General features: G+C 50.9%; 1 protein-coding gene across 1 annotated transcript; it reads right to left on the minus strand.

Moving 5' to 3' along the window:
* Positions 1-1,274: 1,274 nt before the first annotated feature.
* On the minus strand, positions 1,275-22,074 carry Rgl3 (ral guanine nucleotide dissociation stimulator like 3). The gene is made up of 19 exons (XM_048342236.1): positions 21,925-22,074; positions 21,357-21,470; positions 20,253-20,479; positions 19,869-19,919; positions 19,384-19,598; positions 10,043-10,167; positions 9,741-9,956; positions 8,999-9,102; positions 8,805-8,889; positions 6,619-6,675; positions 6,427-6,513; positions 6,187-6,219; positions 5,998-6,119; positions 5,163-5,258; positions 4,605-4,673; positions 4,420-4,513; positions 3,213-3,365; positions 3,007-3,121; positions 1,275-1,543 (listed from the first exon to the last, which is right to left on the minus strand). Exons 1-19 carry the CDS (start codon positions 21,955-21,957, stop codon positions 1,425-1,427), a joined length of 2,115 nt encoding a protein of 704 aa, XP_048198193.1. The 5' UTR covers positions 21,958-22,074; the 3' UTR covers positions 1,275-1,424.
* Between the last annotated feature and the right edge of the window lie 5 nt (positions 22,075-22,079).

Here is a 22,079-nt window from a genome sequence, read left to right on the forward strand (position 1 = left end):
AGCTAGCCAGGTTAGGAAAAGTCCATGAGACTCTTATCTCCAAATTAGCCAGCAAAAAGCTGGAAGTAGATCTGTGGCTCAAATGGTAGAGCTCTAGCCTTGAGCAAAAGAGTTCAGCCCACAAGTTCAAGCCCCAGGATGGGCACTAAAACAAAAATTATATGGAAGGATCGACTCTCGCCTTATTCCCCCAGGGAATTTCCAACCCAGGTTTAGCCAAAAGTGCCCTTACCCCAGGCAGGACATTCCACTTTGAACCTAACCAAAAGTATCCATCCCTAGCCCCTGAGTAATTACAGCCTGATCTTTACTCCTCTATTTCCTTGTAAAGACCCATGAACAGCACCCCACAACCTCCAAACCCGCAGGAGGGTCTGTGCCCCTGGCTGGCAATAAACAGTCCTAGCTTGTTGACGACTGAGTCCTGTCTGTTCCTTTTCTGTTCTCCTCCACTGTCCTAACATATGTGGTACATCCCGGCCAGGAGTGGTAGTTCCCACCTATAATCTCCATGGAGCTTCCCAAAATGATGTAGGGGGCGTCAACAAAGCAAACACCTACAGAAGTGCATTCGTAAATAATGACCTTGATTGTCTCCGATTCCCATGGAATTTTATTTCTTCCCTTGTCCTATATACACATGGCAGGAAAGAGGCACAGGATCACAGGATATTATGGAGCAGGGTCCTTCCACATCACTCTTGATTCAACCAACTCCCTAGTCAGAGCTTGAGTTTTTCTTTGCATGTTTTGGTTTGCATTTTGAATAGGTAAGGGAGTCAGAGAAACAGGGTTCCATAGGGGAGGGAGAACTTCATAGAATGCAGAGATAAATGGCTTCTATTAAGAGTGGAAGTCAGGTGCTGGTGGCTCATGCCTGTAATCCTAGCTACTCAAGAAAGTGAGAGCTGAGGATCCAGGTTCAAAGCCAGCCTGGACAGGAAAGTCCATGAAACTCCTATCTCCAATTAATCACTAGAAAGTAGGAAGTGGTGTTGTGGTTCAAGTGGTAGAGCACCAGCCTTGAGTACAAACGCTCAAGGTCAGTACCCTAGCCCTGAGTTCAAATCCCAGTTCTGGCACCAAAAAAAAAAGGTCAGGTGCTGGTAGCTCATACCTGTAATCCTAGCTACTCAAGAGGCTGGGATCTGAGGATCAGGGTTCAAAGCCAGCCTGAGCAGGGAAATTTGTGAGTCTTATCTCCAGTTAACCATGAGAAAATCTGGAAGTGGTGCTGTGGCTCAAAGTGGTAGAGTGCTAGCCTTGAGCATAAAAGCTTAGAGACAGCATCCAGGCCCTGAGTTCAGGTCCCACAACCAACCAAAAACAAAAAGAAAAGCAAAAAAGGTGGAGGCTTTTCAGGGACAGAGGCACCCCCCACTTCCATGGAGACAGAAGCCAGGAACCATGATGCCTAGTGGGGGTCAGGTTGGGGAGACCGAGGGTGTGGGCCGGGGGCCCTCTTTCCTGCGTAGCATGAAGTCTCCGGGGGCTTGAGGACTCATTGCATAGAAGACGTTAGCATTGTCCGGAATCAGGAGCTCTGGAGAAAAGTGGAAATGACATGGAAAACCTGCATAATCATGACTTCCCTCCTCCCTCAGGAAGGACCCAAAGAATCTTCTAGAATTCCAGTGACTGTCTTCCCCTCCCATTCTTCCCTGAGCCAGGCTGGGGTAGCTGCACAACTTCCTGGCCTTCAACTCCACACCTGAGTTATTCCTTCCAGATGTCAGGCCCACCTGCTCTCAGATTGCCTCTTTTTTTTTTTTGCCAGTCCTGGGCCTTGGACTCAGGGCCTAAGCACTGTCCCTGGCTTCTTCCCGCTCAAGGCTAGCACTCTGCCACCTGAGCCACAGCGCCCCTGCTGGCCGTTTTCCATATATGTGGTGCTGGGGAATCGAACCAAGAGCTTCATGTGTAGGAGGCAAGCGCTCTTGCCACTAGGCCATATTCCCAGCCAGTAGATTGCCTCTTGATGGCTCAGGCCTGTCATCCCAGCTACTCTAGAAGCTAAGATCTGAGGATCACAGTTCAAAGCCAGCCTGGATAGGAAAATCCATGGAACTCTTACTTCCAATGAACCACCAAAAAGCTGGAAGTGGAGCTGTGGCTCAAGCGGTAGAACAGCCTTAAGTGAAAAAGCTCAGGGACAGCATTGAGGCCTTGAGTTCAAGCCCCATAACCCCCCCCCCTGCCAACCACACTATATGTACTTTCCTCTCCTTGTTTCCTCATAGAACCAAGCCCAGACCCCCTTTAGTCTCCCCCACCCCCAAGCTGGGCCTGAACAAACTCATATCCTTATACATTTCAGGTCAGACAGCCTCCTGTACTTCCTGTCTCCCATCTGGCCTTGAACAAGGTCAGTACCAGGTAATGATGGGCTCCATCTTTTGGTAGTGATGTTTTTGTTGAGGTTTGAATTCAGGACTTTGTACTTGCTAGGCAGGTGTTCTACCACTTGAGCTATCCCTCCAACCCTTTTCTGCATTTTTTTTTCTGATCCTAGGGCTTGAACTCAAGTCCTGGGTGCTGTCCCTGAGCTTCTTTTGCTTAAGGCTAGCGTTCTACCACTTGAGCCACAGCTCTGGCTTTTCTGGTAATTTATTGGAGATCAGAGTCCCATGGGCAGGAGAACCTTTCCTTCCCTGGCTGGCTTACAACTGTGATCTTCAAACCTCAGCCTCTTCAGTAGCGAGGATTAGGAGTGTGCACCACTAGCGACCAGCCTGTTTGGTTATTCTCGAGGACGGGCCTCCCTTTCTGCCTTGGTTGTGCCAGACTGCGAGGCTCCCACTTCTGCTCCCCCCATAGGTGGATAACAGGCCAGTGGTACCACACTCAACCACTGATTGAGTTGGAGGCTCGCGAATGTCTTTTTGTTTGTGCTGGCCTTGAATCCTGATCCTCCTGTCTTCTTCCCAATGAGCTGAAGGCTGCAGGCTTGAGCCGTGCTGGTGGAGACTGCTGTCCTGGCCCTGGTTCCAAGCTGCCCCCGCTCACCTCTGTCCCCAGGAAGGACCTGGAATAGCTGGTAGTCACGAGACCCAGATTGGGGCACATTGTGTTTTTCTAGGGCTCGCTGGACCACGCTGGGTGCTTTGTCCTGACTAGTGAGCTGCAAGATAAGGGTGTGAAGTGAGGGGAGGGGGTCTCCCTGCTGGGAGAGAAGGGTCACCCCCCAGCAGATCTCCAGATCAGCCCCTCACCAAAATGCTCCGGTATAGATTCCCATGGTCATTGTCAATGCTGACCCGAATGACACGGGCTTCTGAGTTCTGCTGTCCCGAGAGGGGCACTCGAGGGCTGCTCAGGGTCGAGGCCGGGGTCCGGGGGCCTGTTGGGTCCAGGCTCAGAGGCAGCTGTAAGAGGATGAGAGCAAGCCCAGCAATGGTGGCTCACGCCAGGAATCCCAGCTACCCAGGAGGCTGAGCTCTAAGGATCCTGGTTGAAAGCCTGTCCCAGCAAGAAAGTCTGTGAGACTCATCTCCAATTAACCACCCGAAAACCAGAAGTGGCGCTGTGGCTCAAAATGGTAAAGTGTTAGCCTTAAGCAGAAAACTCAGGGACAGCACCCAGGCTCTGAGTTTAAGCCATATGAACAGCAAAAAATAAAGAGGATGAGAGCAGACCTGCACAACCCCTCCCCCCAGTGTCTTCAATAAGGTCATCGCCACCTCCTGAGTACACACCCTCTCCCTCCCTATGTACTCAGGACACACAACTGAGGCACACACACAAGCCCACATATATACCGGTCCATCATCATACACACCCTTCAGTCCTCTGTTACACAATCAGATGGCCACACAAACCATGTTCACACACAACCGATCCTTAGTACAAGCTATGGGCCTGGTAGTGCACTCCTGTAATCCCAGCACTGAGGAGGCACAGAGGCAGGGGGATTGCAAGTTGGTATGAACACCCTAGGCAGACCCTGTATGCAATACAGAAGTCATCAGGCCTCGGTGACTCACGCCTGTAATCCCAGCTACTCAGGAAACTGAGATCTGAAGTCAGCCTGGGACCAGAAAGGCCAAGAGATTCTTATCTCCAACTAGTCACCCCAAAGCTGAAGTGGCACTGTGGCTCAAGTGGTAGAGCGCTAGCCTTGAGCTGAAGAGCTCAGGGAGAATGCCTAGGGCCAGAGTTCATGGCACACAAAAAGCAAGCCAAGGAGAGCCTGAGACTCTGAGTTCAAGCCCCAGGGTGAAGGGATAGACACACACACACACACACACACACACACACACACACACACACACACCAGATTTGTCAAACATAGCCTTGGAGATACATTCAATCTCCTGACTGGCCCCCACAATCCTGCGTGCACACACAACAAGACCCGCATGGATGCATAGAGCAACTGGGCACCCCAGCCCTCCATGCAAACCCAGGTGGCTGTGGTACCTTGGTGCTGGGGCCCTGAGGCCCTGGAGAGGCTGGGGGGCTGCTGGGAGGGTCCTTGGTTCTAGGACTGGATGGAGGGGAGCCTGGGGATAGACTGGGGGGAGACACAGAGCCTGAGGTGGGCTAGCTGCTCTGACTTTTGACCCTGCTATTTCTCTAAGCCCCTTAATGAACTGGGAAGTCACCTGGAGGGGGGCGATGCAGGGTCCCCAGGACTGGCACCAGGGGACGAGCTTTTCTCTCGAGACAGCTTCCTGAGAATGGGAACAGAGAATAATGCAGAGAGCTAGTGGCTCACGCCTGTAATCCTTAGCTATTCAGGAGGCTGAGACCTGAAGATCAAGGTTTGAAGCCAGCACAAGCAGGAAAAGTTTATGAGACTCTTATCTCCAATAAACTACCAAAAAGCAGAAGTGGAGCTGTGGCTCAAAGTGGTAGAGCCTCAGTCAGCCTTGAGTGAAAAAGCTGGGGACAGGGTTCCGGGTTCCAGCCCTGAGTTCAAGCCCCAGGACCAGCACACACACAGAAAGGAAGGAAGGAAGGAAGGAAGGAAAGAAGGAAGGAAGGAAGGAAGGAAGGAAGGAAGGAAGGAAGGAAGGAAGGAAGGAAGGAAGGAAGGAAGGAAAGAAAGAAGGAAAGAAAGAAGGAGAGGCCAGACATGGCCCCCTAAACAGAACCCCAATCCTGGCTCACATGACCTTTGGCTTTTCAGATAGATACCTTACCCCCCACCCCCAACTCACGCACTGAGACGCTTGGTGAGGCTGATGCGCCGCCGGATGCGTGGGGAGCTGGGACAGGAGGCAGCCGGTGGCTCAATGACCCGGGAGACTCGGTAGCTAAGGGGATCAGAATTGTGGATGGCAAGACGGTGGGCCAGGATGCAGCAGGAAATGAAGAGAAAGGAGTGAATGAGCTGGGATTGGGTCTTGGGTGCAGAAGGAAAGCAACAGTTGAGACTACATCCTACATGTGCGGGTCAGGGACAAATGGGAGCCGTGGGGGCAGCAGGGATAGGGAGGGGTGGCTTGGTTGGCTAGCCACATAGATTTACAAGGTGACGCTCATTTATTTATTTTTATTTTGGTTGTGTTAGAATTTGAGCTCAGAGCCTTAAGTTTGTGAGGCAGGTGCTCTGTCAATGAACCACTCCTCCAGCACCAATCCAAGAAAGGTGTTGGGTCAAGGGTCAACAGGGCAAAAAGTTCTGGTCAGGATCAAAGGTGCAGGTCATGAATTTGACAGGATGGCTGGAAGCAATTAGGCTGAATTAGATGGTTAGATGAAGTTGGAGTTAAGGAACTGGCTCACGTCTGTCATCCTAGCTACTAGGAGGCTGAGATCTGAGGACCGCAGTCTCAAGCCAGCTAGTCTTAAGCAAAAAAGCTCAGAGCCAGCAAGTAGGCCCGGAGTTAAGTCTCAGTACTGGCGCGTACACACGCACACACCAACATCCTAATGTCATGTGGGGTCAGGTTTGGGACTGGAGGTGGCAGGCCTCCCAGGTTGAGGCTAGGCTGGGGGGTGAAGGGGTGAGAGGGTAGACAGGGTGTAGCTGGGCCAGGCTCCAGGCCTCACCTCTGCTCCTCGCTGAGCTGGCGCTGGGCTTCCAGGGCAGCCATGATGGGCGGGCAGGGGCTCAGGCTATAGCTTCGGCAGCGACGCTGCAGCTGCTGGATTTGGGCCAGGATCTCCCACTCCTAAGAGGGTGACCTGTGAGAAACCCCCCATCATCACCACCCCTAACACCCACCTGGTCTCACTGACCTTCCTCCTCTTCTCAAAGTTGATGAGATCCCCCTGTGGAGGGGGCAAAAGTGACGTGAGCTGGAGGGTCCAGGGCCAAAGTTAAGGGTCAAGGTCAAGAGGTGGATGTCAGGAGCCCCGCTGGGCTCAAGGGGCTGAGATCAAGGGTCAAGGCAGGATCAAGGGTCAACCATTGAAAGACCCATGAGTTGGGAACAAGTGGAGCTGGGGTCAGGGGTCAAGGATTGAGAGAGGCCAAACCTTCAACATATCCGGCAGGGCTGTGTCCAACATGATCAAGTCAGTGAGGAAGGTCCCAAGGTAGGGGACAGGACCTGGGGGAAGCTTCTGCACCCCCCCCCAAGCTTCTGTCACTCTAGGTCACCTGTGACCCTTTACCCTCTACCCGAGGGTCCTCCCTGCTGCCCCCCACTCCTAAGCCATGATACTCACTGAAGGCAGGCTTCTTGGAGTGCTTTCATCCTCTTGGGGTACCTCAGTGGTTTCTTCCTGGGGGGAAAGAAAGGACTGGCCTAGAGTCTCCTTCAACTTCCTCAATATCCACAATAATACTCATCTTCATTCCTTTTCTTCTCCCTCTTTGTGCAGGTCCTAGGGCTTGAACTCAGGGCCTGGCCGCTGTCCCTGAACTTTTTGTGCTTAAGGTTAGCACTCTACCACTTGAGTCACAGCACCACTTCTGGCTTTTTCTGTGTATATGGTACTGAGGAATCAAACCCAGGGCTTCATGTATGCTAGGCAAGCACTCTACTGCTAAGCCACATTCCCAGTCTGTTTGTTTGTTTTCCAGTAGTTAGTTGAAGCTAAGAGTCTCATGGACTATCCTGCCCAGGGTTAGCTTCAAACTGCTATCCTCAGATCTCAGCCTCCTGAGTAGCTGGGATTATGGGCGTGAGTGATAGGCACCCTGCAAAGTAGACATTCTTATACTCTGTGCCTGTATAGTTGTCAGTGAAGCAAAAACAATGACTGGCACACAGAAGGTGCGGAGGGCACACAGTAGGTGCTTTGGCAGAACTCCTGTCTCTTGAGCCCTCATTACTTGACATATGTCTTCCCCCAACAAAGTTTTACTGAGCACTTACTGTGTGACAGGCACTATCCTGAGTGCTAAGCAAACAGTGTGACTATCTATTCAGAGTGACAGAGTTGGAGAGTATTTCAGTTCCAAACCAGCCTGGGGATAAACATAGGAAACATCCCATCTTGACCAATAAAAAGCTTGGTGTGGTTGCATATCTGTGTCTTCCCAGCTATGGTGGAAAAAGGGGGAATCATGGATAAAGTCAATCTCAAAAATAACTGGAGCAGGGCTGGGGATATAGCCTAGTGGCAAGAGTGCCTGCCTCGGATACACGAGGCCCTAGGTTCGATTCCCCAGCACCACATATACAGAAAACGGCCAGAAGCGGCGCTGTGGCTCAAGTGGCAGAGTGCTAGCCTTGAGCGGGAAGAAGCCAGGGACAGTGTTCAGGCCCTGAGTCCAAGGCCCAGGACTGGCCAAAAAAAATAAAATAAAATAACTGGAGCAAGAAAAAGAGCCAGGGTCTCAGGTATTTGCCTAAACTGGGTACCAGTGGCTCACACCTGTAATCCTAGCTACTCAAGAGGCTGAGATCTGAAGATCGCAGTTCAAAGCCAGTCCAGCAAGGAAAGTCCATAAGACTCTATCTGCAATTAACCATCAGAAAACCAGAAGTGGTGCTATGGCTCAAGGGGTAAAGTGCTAGCCTTGAGCTGAAGTGCTCAGGGACAGCGCCGAGGCCCAGAGTTCAAGCCCCATGACTGACAGGAAAAAAAAAATACTTGCCTAAAAAGTGCAAGGCACTAAGTTCAAACCTCAGAACCTCATGAGAAATAGAAGGTCTGTTGGAGAGACTACTAGTTTCAGTAGACAAAGAAGCATAAATCCCATAATAGCACAGGCAGAGAGACTAGTAATCATGCAGGCAGGGGCTGTGTGCAGATGGTGGGGGCGCTTACTTCAGGGAGGGTCTTTCCAAAGTGGGGACATTTAGACACCTGCCAGAGCAAAGTGCCTGACTATGGGGGGAGGGTAAAAGAATGTTCTAGACTTACCAACAGGTTCCATGTTCCATTTATTTTGAATTCACCGGAAGAACCAGAGCCTGACTGCAATTAGAACCTACGTTCTTTGTCTATAATGAATCAGCCTTGGCCCACATTTAAAAATTCATGCATATCTAGAGAAATTCCCAGAACCTATTTCCTTTTCCACACTTGGCTGCCACTCTGGCCTTAGGTAACCTTTTCTTCCTGTGACTTCTTGTGTTTCAGCAAGGCTTTTTTTTTGCTGAGTATCACACAAACAGCAAAGCCCATGGCTCACACCTGTAATCCTGGGCTACTCAGGAGGCTGAGACCTGAGGATCGAGGTTCCAAGCCAGTCGGGGCAGGAAAGTCCATGAGACTCTTCTCTCTAATTAATCAGCAAAATGCCAAAAGTGGAGCTGTGACTCAAGTGGTAGAGGGCCCAGGGCTCAGGGACAGCGCTCAGGCTCTGAGTTCGAGCCCCAGGACCAGCACACACACACACACTCTCACACACACGTCCCCTTCCTGCCTCTGGAATCCACCAGGCCAAGAACCATCCAAACCTGGGAAAGAATCTCTCGGCTACTGAGGTGGTTGTTCTCGTCGGAAAAAATCTGTGAAAGTTTTCTGAAAGTGGATAATGGCTCCCTGGTGGGGATAAGAGAGAGGGTCGTCAGAGCTGGGGAGGGGGGGAAGATCTGAGCTGAGATGGGGTTCCCGCTCCTCTGCCGCCCCCGTCGCCACCCCCCAGGCTCACCGGCTCACGGCCCCCCAGCTGCGCTTCAGCCGGTAGATGGGGTTCGACTGCAGGGCGGACAGGATGGCCCGCAAGGAAGAGAAGTTCCGCAGTTCCCGGCAGCGCTGGGGGCCCGTGGGACACAGGTCACACACGGAGGCTGGCTTCCAGGACAGAGCCCCCCTGGGTCCACGTGAGCTGGGAAGCCAGCCGACCCTCAGGCCTCTCCTGACCTGTGCCAAGCTAAGACTTCCCCCTTCCCCCAGAATCTCTTCCCGCCCTCCTCTCCTAGCCGCGCCCACCGGAGCCCCGCCCACCGGAGCCCTGCCCACTCACTGGGCCTATGCCTGCCAGGGCCCCACCCACACAAACCACGCCCACCCACTGGCCTTTTCGCGCCAGAGCCCCGCCCACGGTGGGGCACACACCCTGTAAGCCGTGCCCCCGGCCTTGTCTTTTTACCTTCTTCCTTTCCAGTTCCCCATATACTTCCCATTCCTCTCCCCAGGTCCTGAAGTTCCCGCCTTCGCCCCCTTCCCCCCCCCCCCCCCGCCCCCGTCCGCCCCGCCAGACCTTGGCTCAGGTCCTCCCCCATCATCCTATTCCCTAGCCCCGCCCAGCACCCCTCTGAGGCCCAGGCTCCTCCCACCCCCAAACCTCACATTTAAGCCACGTTCACAGAAGCCCCTGCCCAAACCACGCCCACTCCCCTTCCGTACCCACGCTGCGCCCCCGCAGATAAAACCACACCCCCGCCACCCACCTGGGCAATGCGGATCCACTTCTCGATCCGCTGCGCCCGCTGCGGCGCGGTCAGGCCCGGTGCCCCCAGCACGGAGCCCAGCACGCAGCCAGTCACCTTGTTGAACTGGGCCACTGTGGCGCGGACCGTGGGGGAGACTCCTGCGGCTCCGGGCCGATCCCGCTGGGACCACACGGAGCCCAGGCACTCGCAGGCCCGCACGCGCGAGAAGAGCTCCTGGGTGGGAGAGAGGAGGGTGGGATGCGGACCCTGTGACCTGCCCACCTCCGCCGCATCCCGCTCCGCGCCAGGCGGGGCCTCACCACGTCGATGAGGGTCAGCTGCTCGGCCACCTCGTCCTCGCTGAAGTCCAAGAGCTCTGGACCTTCTGGGCCGGCCCCTTCCTCCTCTTCAGAGAGGCCCTCCGGGGAGGCTGCCCTGGGAGGCCCTGAGGATTGCATGAGGATAGACTCAAATTTGAGACAGGTGGCCCACACCTGGAATCCCAGCTACTCAGGAGGCTGAGATCTGAGGACTGCAGTTCAAAGCCAGCCTGACCACCCCCCCCCCCAAAAAAAAAAAAGTCTTATGGGAACTTTGAATTGCGATACTCAGATCTCAGCCTCTGGAGCAGCTAGGATTACAGGCGTGAGCCACCAGTGCCTGGCTTCCACAAGACTCTGATCTCCAGGACTTGCACAGAGAATACAACAAACAAACAAAAACTCAAATTTGGGGAGCTGGGGATATGGCCTAGTGGCAATAGTGCTTGCCTCGTATACATGAGGCCCTGGGTTCAATTCCCCAGCACCACATATGCAGAAAATGGCCAGAAGTGGCGCTGTGGCTCAAGTGGCAGAGTGCTAGCCTTGAGCAAAAAGAAGCCAGGAACTGTGCTCAGGCCCTGAGTCCAAGCCCCAGGACTGGCCAAAAAAAAAAACAACAACAACTCAAATTTGAGCTGAGGATAGAGTACACAAGGCCAGGCCAGGCTAAATCTCCTGCAACTGCAGAAATAATTTAAAAATACAAAATCCAAACCCTCTGAGCCCCCCTTCTTTTTTTTTTTTTTCTTTCTGTCATCTGTAAAAGGAACTGGATATTTTAAGGAACTTGGAATATCTTTTTTTTTTTTTTTTTTTTTGCCAGTCCTGGGGCTTGGACTCAGGCCTTGGGCACTGTCCCTGGCTTCTTTTTGCTCAAGGCTAGCACTCTACCACTTGAGCCACAGCACCACTTCTGGCCATTTTGTATATATATGTGGTGCTGAGGAATCGAACTGGCTTCATGTATGGGAGACAAGCACTCTTGCCACTAGGCCATATTCCCAGCCCCAACTTGGAATATCTTAAGGAACTCTATTTTTAAGTTTTAATTTCATGGGTTAATTTTTAGTTATTCAGCACAGTAACAAAGGAACTTTCCACACTGGTAGGCAAGCACTCTACCACTTAAGACCATATTCTCATCCTTTTTGTTTCCTGTTTTAGTTTGCTTTCTGTTGTAATTTTGCTGAGGCTAACCTTGAACTGGAGATTCTCCTGCCTCTGCCTCCCAAGAAGCTGAGATTATAAGCATGCATCACCATGCCAGGCAAGAAGGTATTTTTATTTATCTTTCAATGCAGGGAAACCGACAGGTAAAACAATTTGTCCTAAATCACAGCTTCAAGTAGAAGGCAGGGCAGGTGTTCATGGACTGGAGTCGAAAATAAGATTTTTTGAGGGTGTATTAAAATTAAGACTTTTCTCCCCCCCCCCCTTTTTGAGAAGGAAAATTAGTCAGATAGTCGTAGGCCTAGGGGTGTAGTTCAGTGGTACAGCACTTGTCTAGCATATGGCAGGACCTAGGCATAATCACTCACCCTGCAATAAATAAATACAGCAAAGTATGGTGGTATACGCCTGTAATCCTAGTACTAGGGAGTCTGAGACAGGAAGATTATCAGTTATAGGACAGAGATCTTCTTCCAAAAAGCCAAACTAGGCCTGGGAATATGGCCTAGCGGCAAGAGTGCTTGCCTCATATACATGAAGCACTAGGTTCAATTCCTCAGCACCACATATACAGAAAAGGCCAGAAGTGGCGCTGTGGCTCAAGTGGCAGAGTGCTAGCCTTGAGCAAAAAGAAGCCAGGGACAGTGTTCAGGCCCTGAGTCCAAGGCCCAGGACTGGCAAAAAAAAAAAAAAAAAAAAATCCAAACTAGCCAGGCACTAGTGGCTTAAGCCTGTAATCCTAGTTACTCAAGAGGCTGAGATCTAAGGTTCAAAGCCAGCCCCAGCAGCAAAGGAAAACATCCATCTTTAGGGAAGAGGGTGAGATGTTGATTGAGAATTTAGCCAGCATCTCCCTGCCCCTCTGGATATTCTAGGTATGTACTTCTCCAAGAGTTGAAAAAGAGGGCAATGTTCTTTCCATTATCACTCATGGCCCATTGTTTTAAGTTCATGCATTAGGTATAGGCCATTGTCCTCTAGCTGGGTAGATCTACTAAAAGCTCAGATTTGCTTAGAGCATTATTGTTTCCAAGGTTCTCATGTTTCCATTCCCTTAAGATGGAACCCTGACCTAAGGGATGGCTGTGTGCATAGCCACACAGTGAGTGGGTGGCAGAACCAGGTAGCGGGGGCGATACGAGGTCCCTTGGCCTGTATTCCTGATTCTTTGCAGCATCTTTCGTCTTTGTGCAGCAAAAGTCATGTTGCAGACTCTGCTGCCCCAGGAGGCGTGGCATCACAGGCTCTCAAGAGCTGTGGGGGTGTGACTCGGATCAGCAGGCTGAGCTCGGGGCACCTGAGGAGCTGGAGACCCTGCTCCTCCCACCAGCACTGGGGGAAGCTGAAACCCCAGGAGCTTTCCGGAAGCATTAATAACTGCAGTTTTGTTGGTATGTTTGTGGCATTTCTGGAGAACTAACGGAGACAGAGATTGCCATTTTATTCTTACCAAGAAGGGACTTTTGCTGTATGAAAAACTGCTGTTCTGTGAGGGGCTTTTCTGAGCCTATCACCAATTTCCCTGTTTTTTAAAGCTTATGTTTGAACTACGCTTACACTTAGTACAAACAGAACTAAGAAAAAGTACAAGAATTGGGCAAAAATAGTCCAAGTCTCTTGGAGACTCTTATCTCCAATAAACCACTCAAAAACGGGAAGTGACACTGTGGCTCAAAGTCATAGAGCACTAGCCTTGAGCAAAAGAGCTCAGGAACAGTGCCCAGGCCCTGAGTTCAGGGCCCACAACTGACAAAATCCCTGAAGGGCAGAGGAACTGGGTTCAGTGGCAGAGGCCTTGCCTGGCAAGCATAAGGCCCTAAATTCAAACCCCAATACTGCCAAAAGTAAAATAAATATCCCAAATTCAAACCCAAACTTGCTCATTAGGCTAGCGGTGAAAGCTAACTAGGGTAGACCATGCCTTTCATTTAGTTGTTCATTTTCCTTTTTGTGTGTGTGTTGGTCCTGGGGCTTGAACTCAAGGCCTGGGTGTTGTCCCTGAGCTTCTTTTGCTCAAGGTTAGCGCTCTACCACTTGAGCCACAACACCGCTTGTAGCTTTTTCTGAGTAGTTTAATGGAGCTAAGAGTCTTGTGGAGTTTCCTGCCCTGGGCTGACTTCAAACCTTGCCCCTCAGATTGTTGCCTCCTGAGTATCTAAGATTAAAGGTGTAAGTTATTTGATTTAAAAATCAAATAAGAGGGGCTGGGGATATGGCCTAGTGGCAAGAGTGCTTGCCTCGTATACATGAGGCCCTAGGTTCGATTCCCCAGCACCACATATACAGAAAATGGCCAGAAGTGGCGCTGTGGCTCAAGTGGCAGAGTGCTAGCCTTGAGCAAGAAGAAGCCAGGGACAGTGCTCAGGCCCTGAGTCCAAGCCCCAGGACTGGTAAAAAAAAAAAATAAAATAAATAAAATAAAAAAAAAAATAAAAATCAAATAAGATTAGGCAAACCAGACTGCTATAAAGTGGAGAAGAGTATTTTTTTAAACTTGAGTTTCAACTGCACCCCCTCTTGTGGTCACATTGAAAACTGCATTCTTCCTTTCCCCCAAAGCTGAAGAATTATCAATCAGCCAATCTCCAAATGTGCTGCCTAAGACTAGTGTTGTGGGGGAAAAGAAGAGAAAATAATAACAATCTGTTCACTATCATGTCCACCTTGCTCATTTACGAATTACCCAGGAATACAAGGATCATGAAAGTCTTTTGTTTGTTGTGGAAATTGCTAAATATTCTTTGTATTTTTGCAAAAAGATGGCACTGGAGTCTACGCATAGAGTTGCTATTGGCGGCTGCCACCTTCACCTGACATTATTTGCAGGCAAAAGGCACCAGACACATTCATCTTGTGTTCAAGCACAGAAAAAGTATTAGCATGACAAACAACACTTTGGTGAATCTGGGCACTCTGGCTCATGCCTGTAATCCCAGCTCTTCAAGAGGATGAAATCAGGAGAATAGCTTTTCAAAGCTATCATGAGACTCTTATCTCTAATCAACCAACAAAAAGCAGATTTGAGACATGGTTCAAGTGGTGGAGCACCACTGTGAGCAAGTGCATCAGGCCCTGACTTCAAGTCCCATTCCCAGAACACACACACACACACACACACACACACACACACACACCCTCCACCCCACACACGAAAGATTTATCTCAACTAATAGCTGGGCACCAGTGGCTTATGCCTATGACACCAGCTACTCAGGAGGCTGAGATCTAAGGATTATAGTTCAAAGCTAGTCCAGGGAAAGAAAGTCTGTCCGACTCTTATCTCCAGTTAACTGCCAGAAAACTGGAAGTGGAGCTGTGGGTCAAAGTAGTAGAGCACTAGTCTTGAGCAGAAAAAAAAGCTCAGGGATAGCACCGGGAACCTGAGTTCAAGCCCCATGATTGACAAAAAGAAAAAAGAAATTTAGGAAAGGTACTTTGTAACTGTAATCCCAGCTGTGAAGAAACTATAACTAGGATCATGGTTTGAATCAGCAAGACCATAAATTCAACACCCTATCTGAAATATAATGGAAGTAAAAAGGGTTGAGGGGCATAGCTCAAATGGCAGAGCACCTGCTTAACAAGCAAAGGCCTTGAGTTCAAACTTCAGTAACACACACACGCACACACGCACACACTCACTTAGATTCCATCCCCAGCACTGAAGAAACAAGTTGTCAGAGATGCCTATCCAGAGTATTTAAGTATGAGATGAAATTAAGTCTGAGATTTGCTTTAAAAGTCATCTTAAATAATTTCTTTTGGTTGAAGCAATAATTGGGTAGTGGGTTGTTGTAGTGGTGGTTTTTCTACAGATTCTCACTCTACATCACAGAATGAACTACAATTCAGAATCCACCTGCTGGAAGTGCCTGAATCATTCTACTGGAATTAACCTCTCAAGTACTGGAATTACAGGCATGCACTACCACACCCAGCTTATATTGGTAACTGTTCTTTTTCTTTTCTTTCTTTTTTTTTTTTGCCAGTCCCGGGGCTTGAACTCCAGGCCTGGGCACTGTCCCTGAGCTTCTTTTTTTTTTTAATTTAATTTCTTTATTAATTGAACACAAATTTTTTTGACAAGGTGTTGTGCAAAAAGGGTACAGTTACATAGTAGGGCAGTGTGTACATTTCTTGTGATATCTTATGCCCTGTTTTTCTTTCCCTTCTCTAGGTCAGGTAGACATATATACAATATACAGTTTCTCAAGAACATATACAGTAGCCACGTGGCCAAGCCCAAGAAAATTCGCCTAGGGCTTTAAATGTAATGTCGATATTAGACAATATGTCGACAGTAGACTTATACGGACGTACATACATAGCTTTTGAGCTATCGTATTCCACTGAGAGGTCGATTTTTGACCTTTATATGTTGAGTAGGTGTTTGGTTTTAGTTACATAATGTTGGGTCGCTGCCCCAATCCTGTGGGAAATACCATTTGACAAGCAGTTTTTGGTTTCACAGACCTGGTCTCTACTGTCTCTCCATCTCCCCTTCTTAACAGTCGTATATCAGGGAGATCATGCCCCTTTGTTTTCTGTGTTCTAGGCTTGTCTCGCTCAACATTATTTGTTCAAGTTCTGACCATTTCCCTGCGAATAACAATATTTCACCATTCCTAATCGCTATGTAGTATTCCATTGTGTATAGGTACCATATTTTTTGGATCCATTCATCTGTGGAGGGGCATCTGGGTTGTTTCCATATTTTGGCTATTGTGAATTGTGCCGCGATAAACATGGAAGTACAAATGTCTTTTTGATATCTTGGGACTTGCTGTTTAGGATAGATGCCTAGGAGTGGTATGGCTGGGTCACAGGGTAGGTCTATATTGAGCTTTTTAATAAACCTCCATACTGTTCTCCAAAGTGGTTGTACTAATTTGCACTCCCACCAACAATGGAGAAGGGTTCCTCTTTCCCTGCACCCCCTCCAGCATTTGTTGTTGCCTGAGTTCAGAGTATAGGCCATTCTAACTGGAGTGAGGTGGTATCTCAGGGTTGTTTTTATTTGCATTCCCTTTACTACCAGGGATGTTGAACATTTCCTCATATGTTTCTTTGCCATTTTTATTTCTTCTCTTGTGAAGTCTCTCTTTAGCTCCTTTGCCCATTTCCTAATTGGTTTATTGGGCTTGGAAGGGCTTAGTTTTTTGAGTTCTCTGTAGATGACAGATATTAGGCCTTTGTCTGTTGCTGTGCTGGTAAAGACCCTTTCCCATATGGTTGGCTGTCTTTCTGTTTTGGTGGCTATGTCCTTTGCTGTGCAGAAACTTTTTAATTTGTAGTAGTCCCATTTGTCGAGTCCTGAGCTTCTTTTGTTCAAGGTTAGCACTCTGCCATTTGAGCCACCGCACCACTTCTGGCCATTTTCTACATATGTGGTACTGAAGAATGGAACCCTGGGCTTCATGCATGCTAGGCAAGCAAGCATTCTGCCTCTAACCCACATTCCCAGCCCATGGTAACTATTGAAAGCAAGCAATGAGTGTTTGAATGTCTGAGTGTTATTTACTATTCTCTCCTACTTTTGTATAGGTTTGAATTTTTCCATAGCAAAAATTCAAATGGGGGCTGGGGATATGGCCTAGTGGCAAGAGTGCTTGCCTCGTATACATGAGGCCCTGGGTTCAATTCCCCAGCACCACATATACAGAAAATGGCCAGAAGTGGCACTGTGGCTCAAGTGGCAGAGTGCTAACCTTGAGCAAAAAGAAGCCAGAGACAGTGCTTAGGCCCTGAGTCCAAGCCCCAGGACTGGCAAAAAAAAAAAAAAAATTCAAATGGGACATGTTAAAACAAAATCTGGGGGCTGGGAATATGGCCTAGTGGCAAGAGTGCTTGCCTCATATACGTGAAGCCCTGGGTTCGATTCCCCAGCACCACATATACAGAAAACGGCCAGAAGTGGCATTGTGGCTCAAGTGGCAGAGTGCTAGCGTTGAGCAAAAAGAAGACAGGGACAGTGCTCAGGCCCTGAGTCCAAGGCCCAGGACTGGCAAAAAAAAAAAAAAAATCTGTTCCAGTGTCAGGCCATCAGTGGCTCCCGCCTGTAAGCCTAGCTACTCAAGGTTTGGGCACTGTCCCTGAGCTTTTTTGTGATTTTTGCTCAACACTAGTGCTCTACCACATCTGAAATCTGAAGGACCATAGTTCAAATCCAGCCTGAGCAGAAAAGTCCACAAGACTTCATCTACAAAACAACCAGCAATAGACAGGTGCTGGTGGCTCATGCCTACAATCTTAGCTACTCAGGAGGCTGAGATCTGAGGATCAAGTTCAGAGACAGACAGAGCAGGAAAGTCTGTGAGACTCTTGTCTCTAACCAGTTAAAGGAAGTCAGAGGGCTAGGAATGTGGCTTACTGGTAGAGTGCTTGCCTAGCATGAATGAAGCCCTGGGTTTGATTCCTCAGTACCACATAAACAGAAAAAGCCAGAAGTAGTGCTGGGGCTCAAGTAATAGAGTGCTAGCCTTGAGCAAAAGAAGCTCAGGGACCGTGCCCAGGCCCTGAGATCAAGCCCCAGGACTGGTACCCCCTCCAAAAAAGCAAAAAACAATGCTGGAATCCTGACTCAAGTGGTAGAGTGCCAGCCCAGTAAAGAGCCAACAGAGAATGAGAGGTGCAGAGTGAGAGTTCAGACCTCAGAAATGAGCCTGGTATAGAGTAGGTATTCAATAAATGAGCATTTTCTATTTTGATGTCACAGAGCCTGCAGAAGGACATGGATGGAATGTTCTGGATGCACCAAGTCCTGGCAGGGTGGCTAGGGCAGTGGTAGAACTGAATTTTTTTAATCTAATTTTAACTCGTGTGTGTGTGTGTGTGTGTGTGTGTGTGTGTGTGTGCTGGAGCTGGGACTTCAACTCACATGGCTTTTCTCTGCTTAGAGCTGGCACTACCACTTGAACCACAGCTCCCCTTCCAGTGTTTCAATGGTTCGTGGAACTTTCTCACATGGTTTGGCTTTGAACTGTGACCCTCAGATCTCAGCCTCCTGAGTAGCTGGGATGACAGATGTAAGCCACTGGCTAATTCTAACTATTTTCAAATAACAACATGGGCTAGCTAGCAGCTATGAACATGGAATGCACCCCTCTGATGTTAGAAACCAGTAGTGAAAACACACAGCAAGAGGAGAAAGATAGCTAGTAATCAGGAGGGAGGACAGAAGTGGCTGCCACTTAGTAAAACTGTGAGGAAGGTGGCCCCTAATCTAATCTAATCCAAGGATTAGAGGTTTAGGGACAGAGATCAGATCAAACATTCCTGGCAGAAGATGATAGTCTAAGATAAATGCAATTAGTCAGCCAGCTAATCCTTGATCTTCCTGCTCCTGGAGCCAGCACTGGGGAACTGGGAAAACCCTCCTGATGCTTCTCTACTAAATTCACAGAGAGGGCTGGGAATGCGGTAGAGTGTTTACCTAGCATGCAGGGAGCCCTGGGTTCCATTCCTTGGCACCACATACACAGAAAAAGCCGGAAGTGGTGCTGTGGCTCAAGTGGTTGAGTGCTAGCCTTGAGCAAAAAGAAGCTAGGGACAGTGCTCAGGCCCTGAGTTCAAGCCCCAGGGCTGGAAAAAAAAAAGAGCCAAATTCATAGAGATTAAAAAAAATAATAAGGGGCTGGGGATATGGCCTAGTGGCAAGAGAGCTTGCCTCGTATACATGAGGCCCTGGGTTCGATTCCCCAGCACCACATATACAGAAAATGGCCAGAAGTGGCGCTGTGGCTCAAGTGGCAGAGTGCTAGCCTTGAGCAAAAAGAAGCCAGGGACAGTGTTCAGGCCCTGAGTCCAAGGCCCAGGACTGGCCAAAAAAAAATAAAAAATAGTGAGGGAGCCAGTTGCAGGTGGCTCATGCCTGTAATCCATGCTACTCAGGAGGCTGATGTCTGAGGATCCTGGCTTAACGGCCAGCCTAGGCAGGGAAATCCATGAGACTCTTATCTTCCACTAACCAACAAAAAGCTGGAGCTGTGGCTCAAGTGATAGAGCACCAGTTTTGCATGGAAGAAGCTAAAGAGAAAAGTCCAGGCCTTGAGTCCTAGCCTTAGTACTGGTGCATACATATATATATATATATATATATATATATATATATATGTATGTATACGAGCATGTGCGAATGTGTGTGCACACACACACAGAAACCCCCCTACCTGTCCGGGCCACGGACTGCTGCTCTTCTTCCTGTTCTCGCTTAGTCTCCTTCAAGAACTCTTCCAGAAGTTTCTCTGCTTCCTGGGCCTCAACTCCTCCTGGAGCTGCCCAACCCAGAAAGATCCGGACACTTCCCAGGTCCCGATGGGCAGGGGGATCTCGGAAGTCCTGAGGATGGTCGCGGAGCCAGGAGCCCAGCACAGACACCACAGCCCTGCCCACAAGTGGGGACAACCTTAGAGTTTGACCCAGATCTGAATTAAGATTCAAGAGAGATACTAGGGGTGGGCTTGACTGGGATGCCCTTCTCACTGTCCCCCCCCCATCCTGCTCTGGAGACCCCCACCCCTGCTTGCAGGACACCAGGCAAGGGACCAATGCCCAATCTTGGACTCTCAGGTCAGCCAGCTCTCCAGCCCTCAGATTGAGAGGTGATCACTGATTCTGAGGATCCCTTTCATCCCAAGCTGCCTGGAAGACCAACCTTAGGTTCTTGTTGATGCACAGATCTTGTCCATCTGTCTTGCTGTCTTCCCTGGGAATGGTTAGAGAGGGTTAGGAAGAGGGCTAGGAGTTCCTGAGCTTGAACTTAAGGACTGGGCATTGTCCCTGAGCTTTTTGAGTCACACCTCCACTTTTGGCTCTTTTTTTTGCTGGTTAACTGAAGATAAGAAAATCATGAATTATCCTACCCAGGCTGACTTTGAACCTCAGTATTCCTCAGATCTCAGCCTCCTGAGTGGCTGGGATTACAAACTTGAGCCATTGCCCCCTTTCCTGGATTTCCTGCTGGTGATGCTGAGGAGGAAGGGGGCCACAGGTGAGGATCTGGGGGTGGGAACACTCCGGGCTCTTGATGGCTACTGACCTGAGAGGTGGGGGTGGCAGCGGTGGGGGCAGCAGGAAGCCCAGCACTCGGGTAGTGGGCACGAAGGCCCGGTGGGTGGCCAGGAAAGCAGGTATGAAGCTTGGGTCCTGCTCTGGGTCCCCGGACACCAGCTCATGTATCAAGCGCTCCAGCCTTGCTGCCCGAAGTGCCCGCACCTTGCTGGTGCGGTAATGCAGGAAGGTGTCCGCCACAGAGGGCTTGGGGGTCTGTGGGGGGGAGGACAGAGAGGGTAATGAGAGGTCAGGAGGGGACCCCAAGCACCCCACTTCCTGTTACACCCGTCCTTAGCTCCTGTGTGTGTGTATCTGCCCGAACTGGACGCTGCCCCTGAGCTTTTGTGCTCAAGGCTGTTTGGTGCTCTACCACTTGAGCCACAGCTCCACTTCCAGATTTTTTTGTGGCTAATTGGAGATGAGAGTCTCATGGGCTTTTCTGCCTGGGCTGGCTTTGAACGATGATTCTCAGATCTCGGCCTCTGGAGCCACTGAGAATGCAGGTGCGAGCCACCTGGCTTCCTAGTTCCTCTTTTGAATCTGACCTTGATCATTGGTCTCTCAAGAGTCTCGGTCCCTGTCCACAAATGGACGGTCCCCTGAAAGCCCTAGTCCCCCTGAGCCCAGCCCCCTCCCCTGCCTCTCCGCTGTCCAGCTCGGCTTCACGGGCCATGCCCTTGCCCCGCCCACCCTCACCCAGCCGCTTCTAAACCCCGCACCCCTCCTTCCAGCTCCGGCCCACTAAGCCTGGGTTTCCTAGACTCTGCAGTCCAGTTCTGCCCTTACCTGGTTGAGTGACCCCCCCCACACACAGTCACCGGTCCCTCCTGGGCATGCACCATCTCTCGGCCCCACCCCATTTCCTGGGTTTATTTCCCTCTCCTGTCAGCCCCTAGGCTCTTTCCACTCACCTGGCCGCCTTCCAGCCTCGCCTTTCCCTGCAATCCCTCTTCCCACCCCCTACCCCAGGCCTCACTTGGTTGCCCCCAACCCTGACCCTCCAATCCCGGGCCCGCCCTCCCCTCACCTGGCTGCCCCAGGCCCCGCCCCTCCCCTCACCTGGCTGCCCCAGACCCCGCCCCTCCCTCACCTGGCTGTCCCCAGGCCCCGCTGCGGGCCTGGAACGCTGGCTGTGCTGCCGACGCAGGGAGACGCTGAACACCGCGCCGTCCTCGGTCTCCTCGCCCCAGTCCTGCACGGGCGCCTGGACCAGGCGGCGAGCTCAGGGCGGCCCCAGGCGGGCGGCCCCGGGCCTCCGTCCCGCCGGCCCCACGGTCGGCCTGATTCTCCTGCACCGCCCTCTTTCCCCGACAAGGCACGGGGTGGGGTCCCTTCTGTGTCCCGTCCGGGGTGTCCCAGGTAAAACTCTCCCGGGGTGGTGAGGAGATGGATAGATGGATGTGGGGCGTCCCGGGGTCTGAGCCCACGGGGCCCTGTGTGTGACTCTGCCTTCGGATGCGCCCAGACCCTGTGCGCGCATTCCCAAGCGGGGGGGGGGGGGGGGGGCTTCCCTGGCTCAGGAGCCCTGAGTCCCCAAGTGGACACAGGCCCGTCGTGGGCAGGGGCGAGCAGGGCCCGGGCGAGGGGTGGATGCCTAGAATCTCTGGCCCTGCGGGGTCACTAGTGATGTGGAGTCCAGGGGTCCCCCGTCCCCTTACCAGGGCGAGCTCCTTGCCCGCCGTGCGCTCCATGGCCCGCGCCCGTCTTGTCCCGCTCCGCGGCGCCGCCGAGTGAGGCGGAAGGGCCGGCGGGCTGCGGGCAGCGCCGGGCTCGGGGCTAGGGGCGGGGCGGAGGCGGGGCCGGGCCCCGGGAG

This window comes from Perognathus longimembris, chromosome 3 (assembly GCF_023159225.1).
Source record: "Perognathus longimembris pacificus isolate PPM17 chromosome 3, ASM2315922v1, whole genome shotgun sequence".
Lineage (NCBI taxonomy): Eukaryota > Metazoa > Chordata > Mammalia > Rodentia > Heteromyidae > Perognathus > Perognathus longimembris.

What these genes read in the sequence shown, in the direction of transcription:
- Rgl3 (XM_048342236.1), bottom strand. Translation starts at nt 21,957, where the DNA reads ATGGAGCGCACGGCGGGCAAGGAGCTCGCCCTG. An exon ending in AGCTGGGGGGCCGTGAGCCG is followed by an intron (nt 8,890 to 8,998) that starts GTGAGCCTGGGG and finishes TATCCCCACCAG; the next exon opens with GGAGCCATTATCCACTTTCA. An exon ending in CTCAGGGCCCCAGCACCAAG is followed by an intron (nt 3,366 to 4,419) that starts GTACCACAGCCA and finishes ATCCTCTTACAG; the next exon opens with CTGCCTCTGAGCCTGGACCC.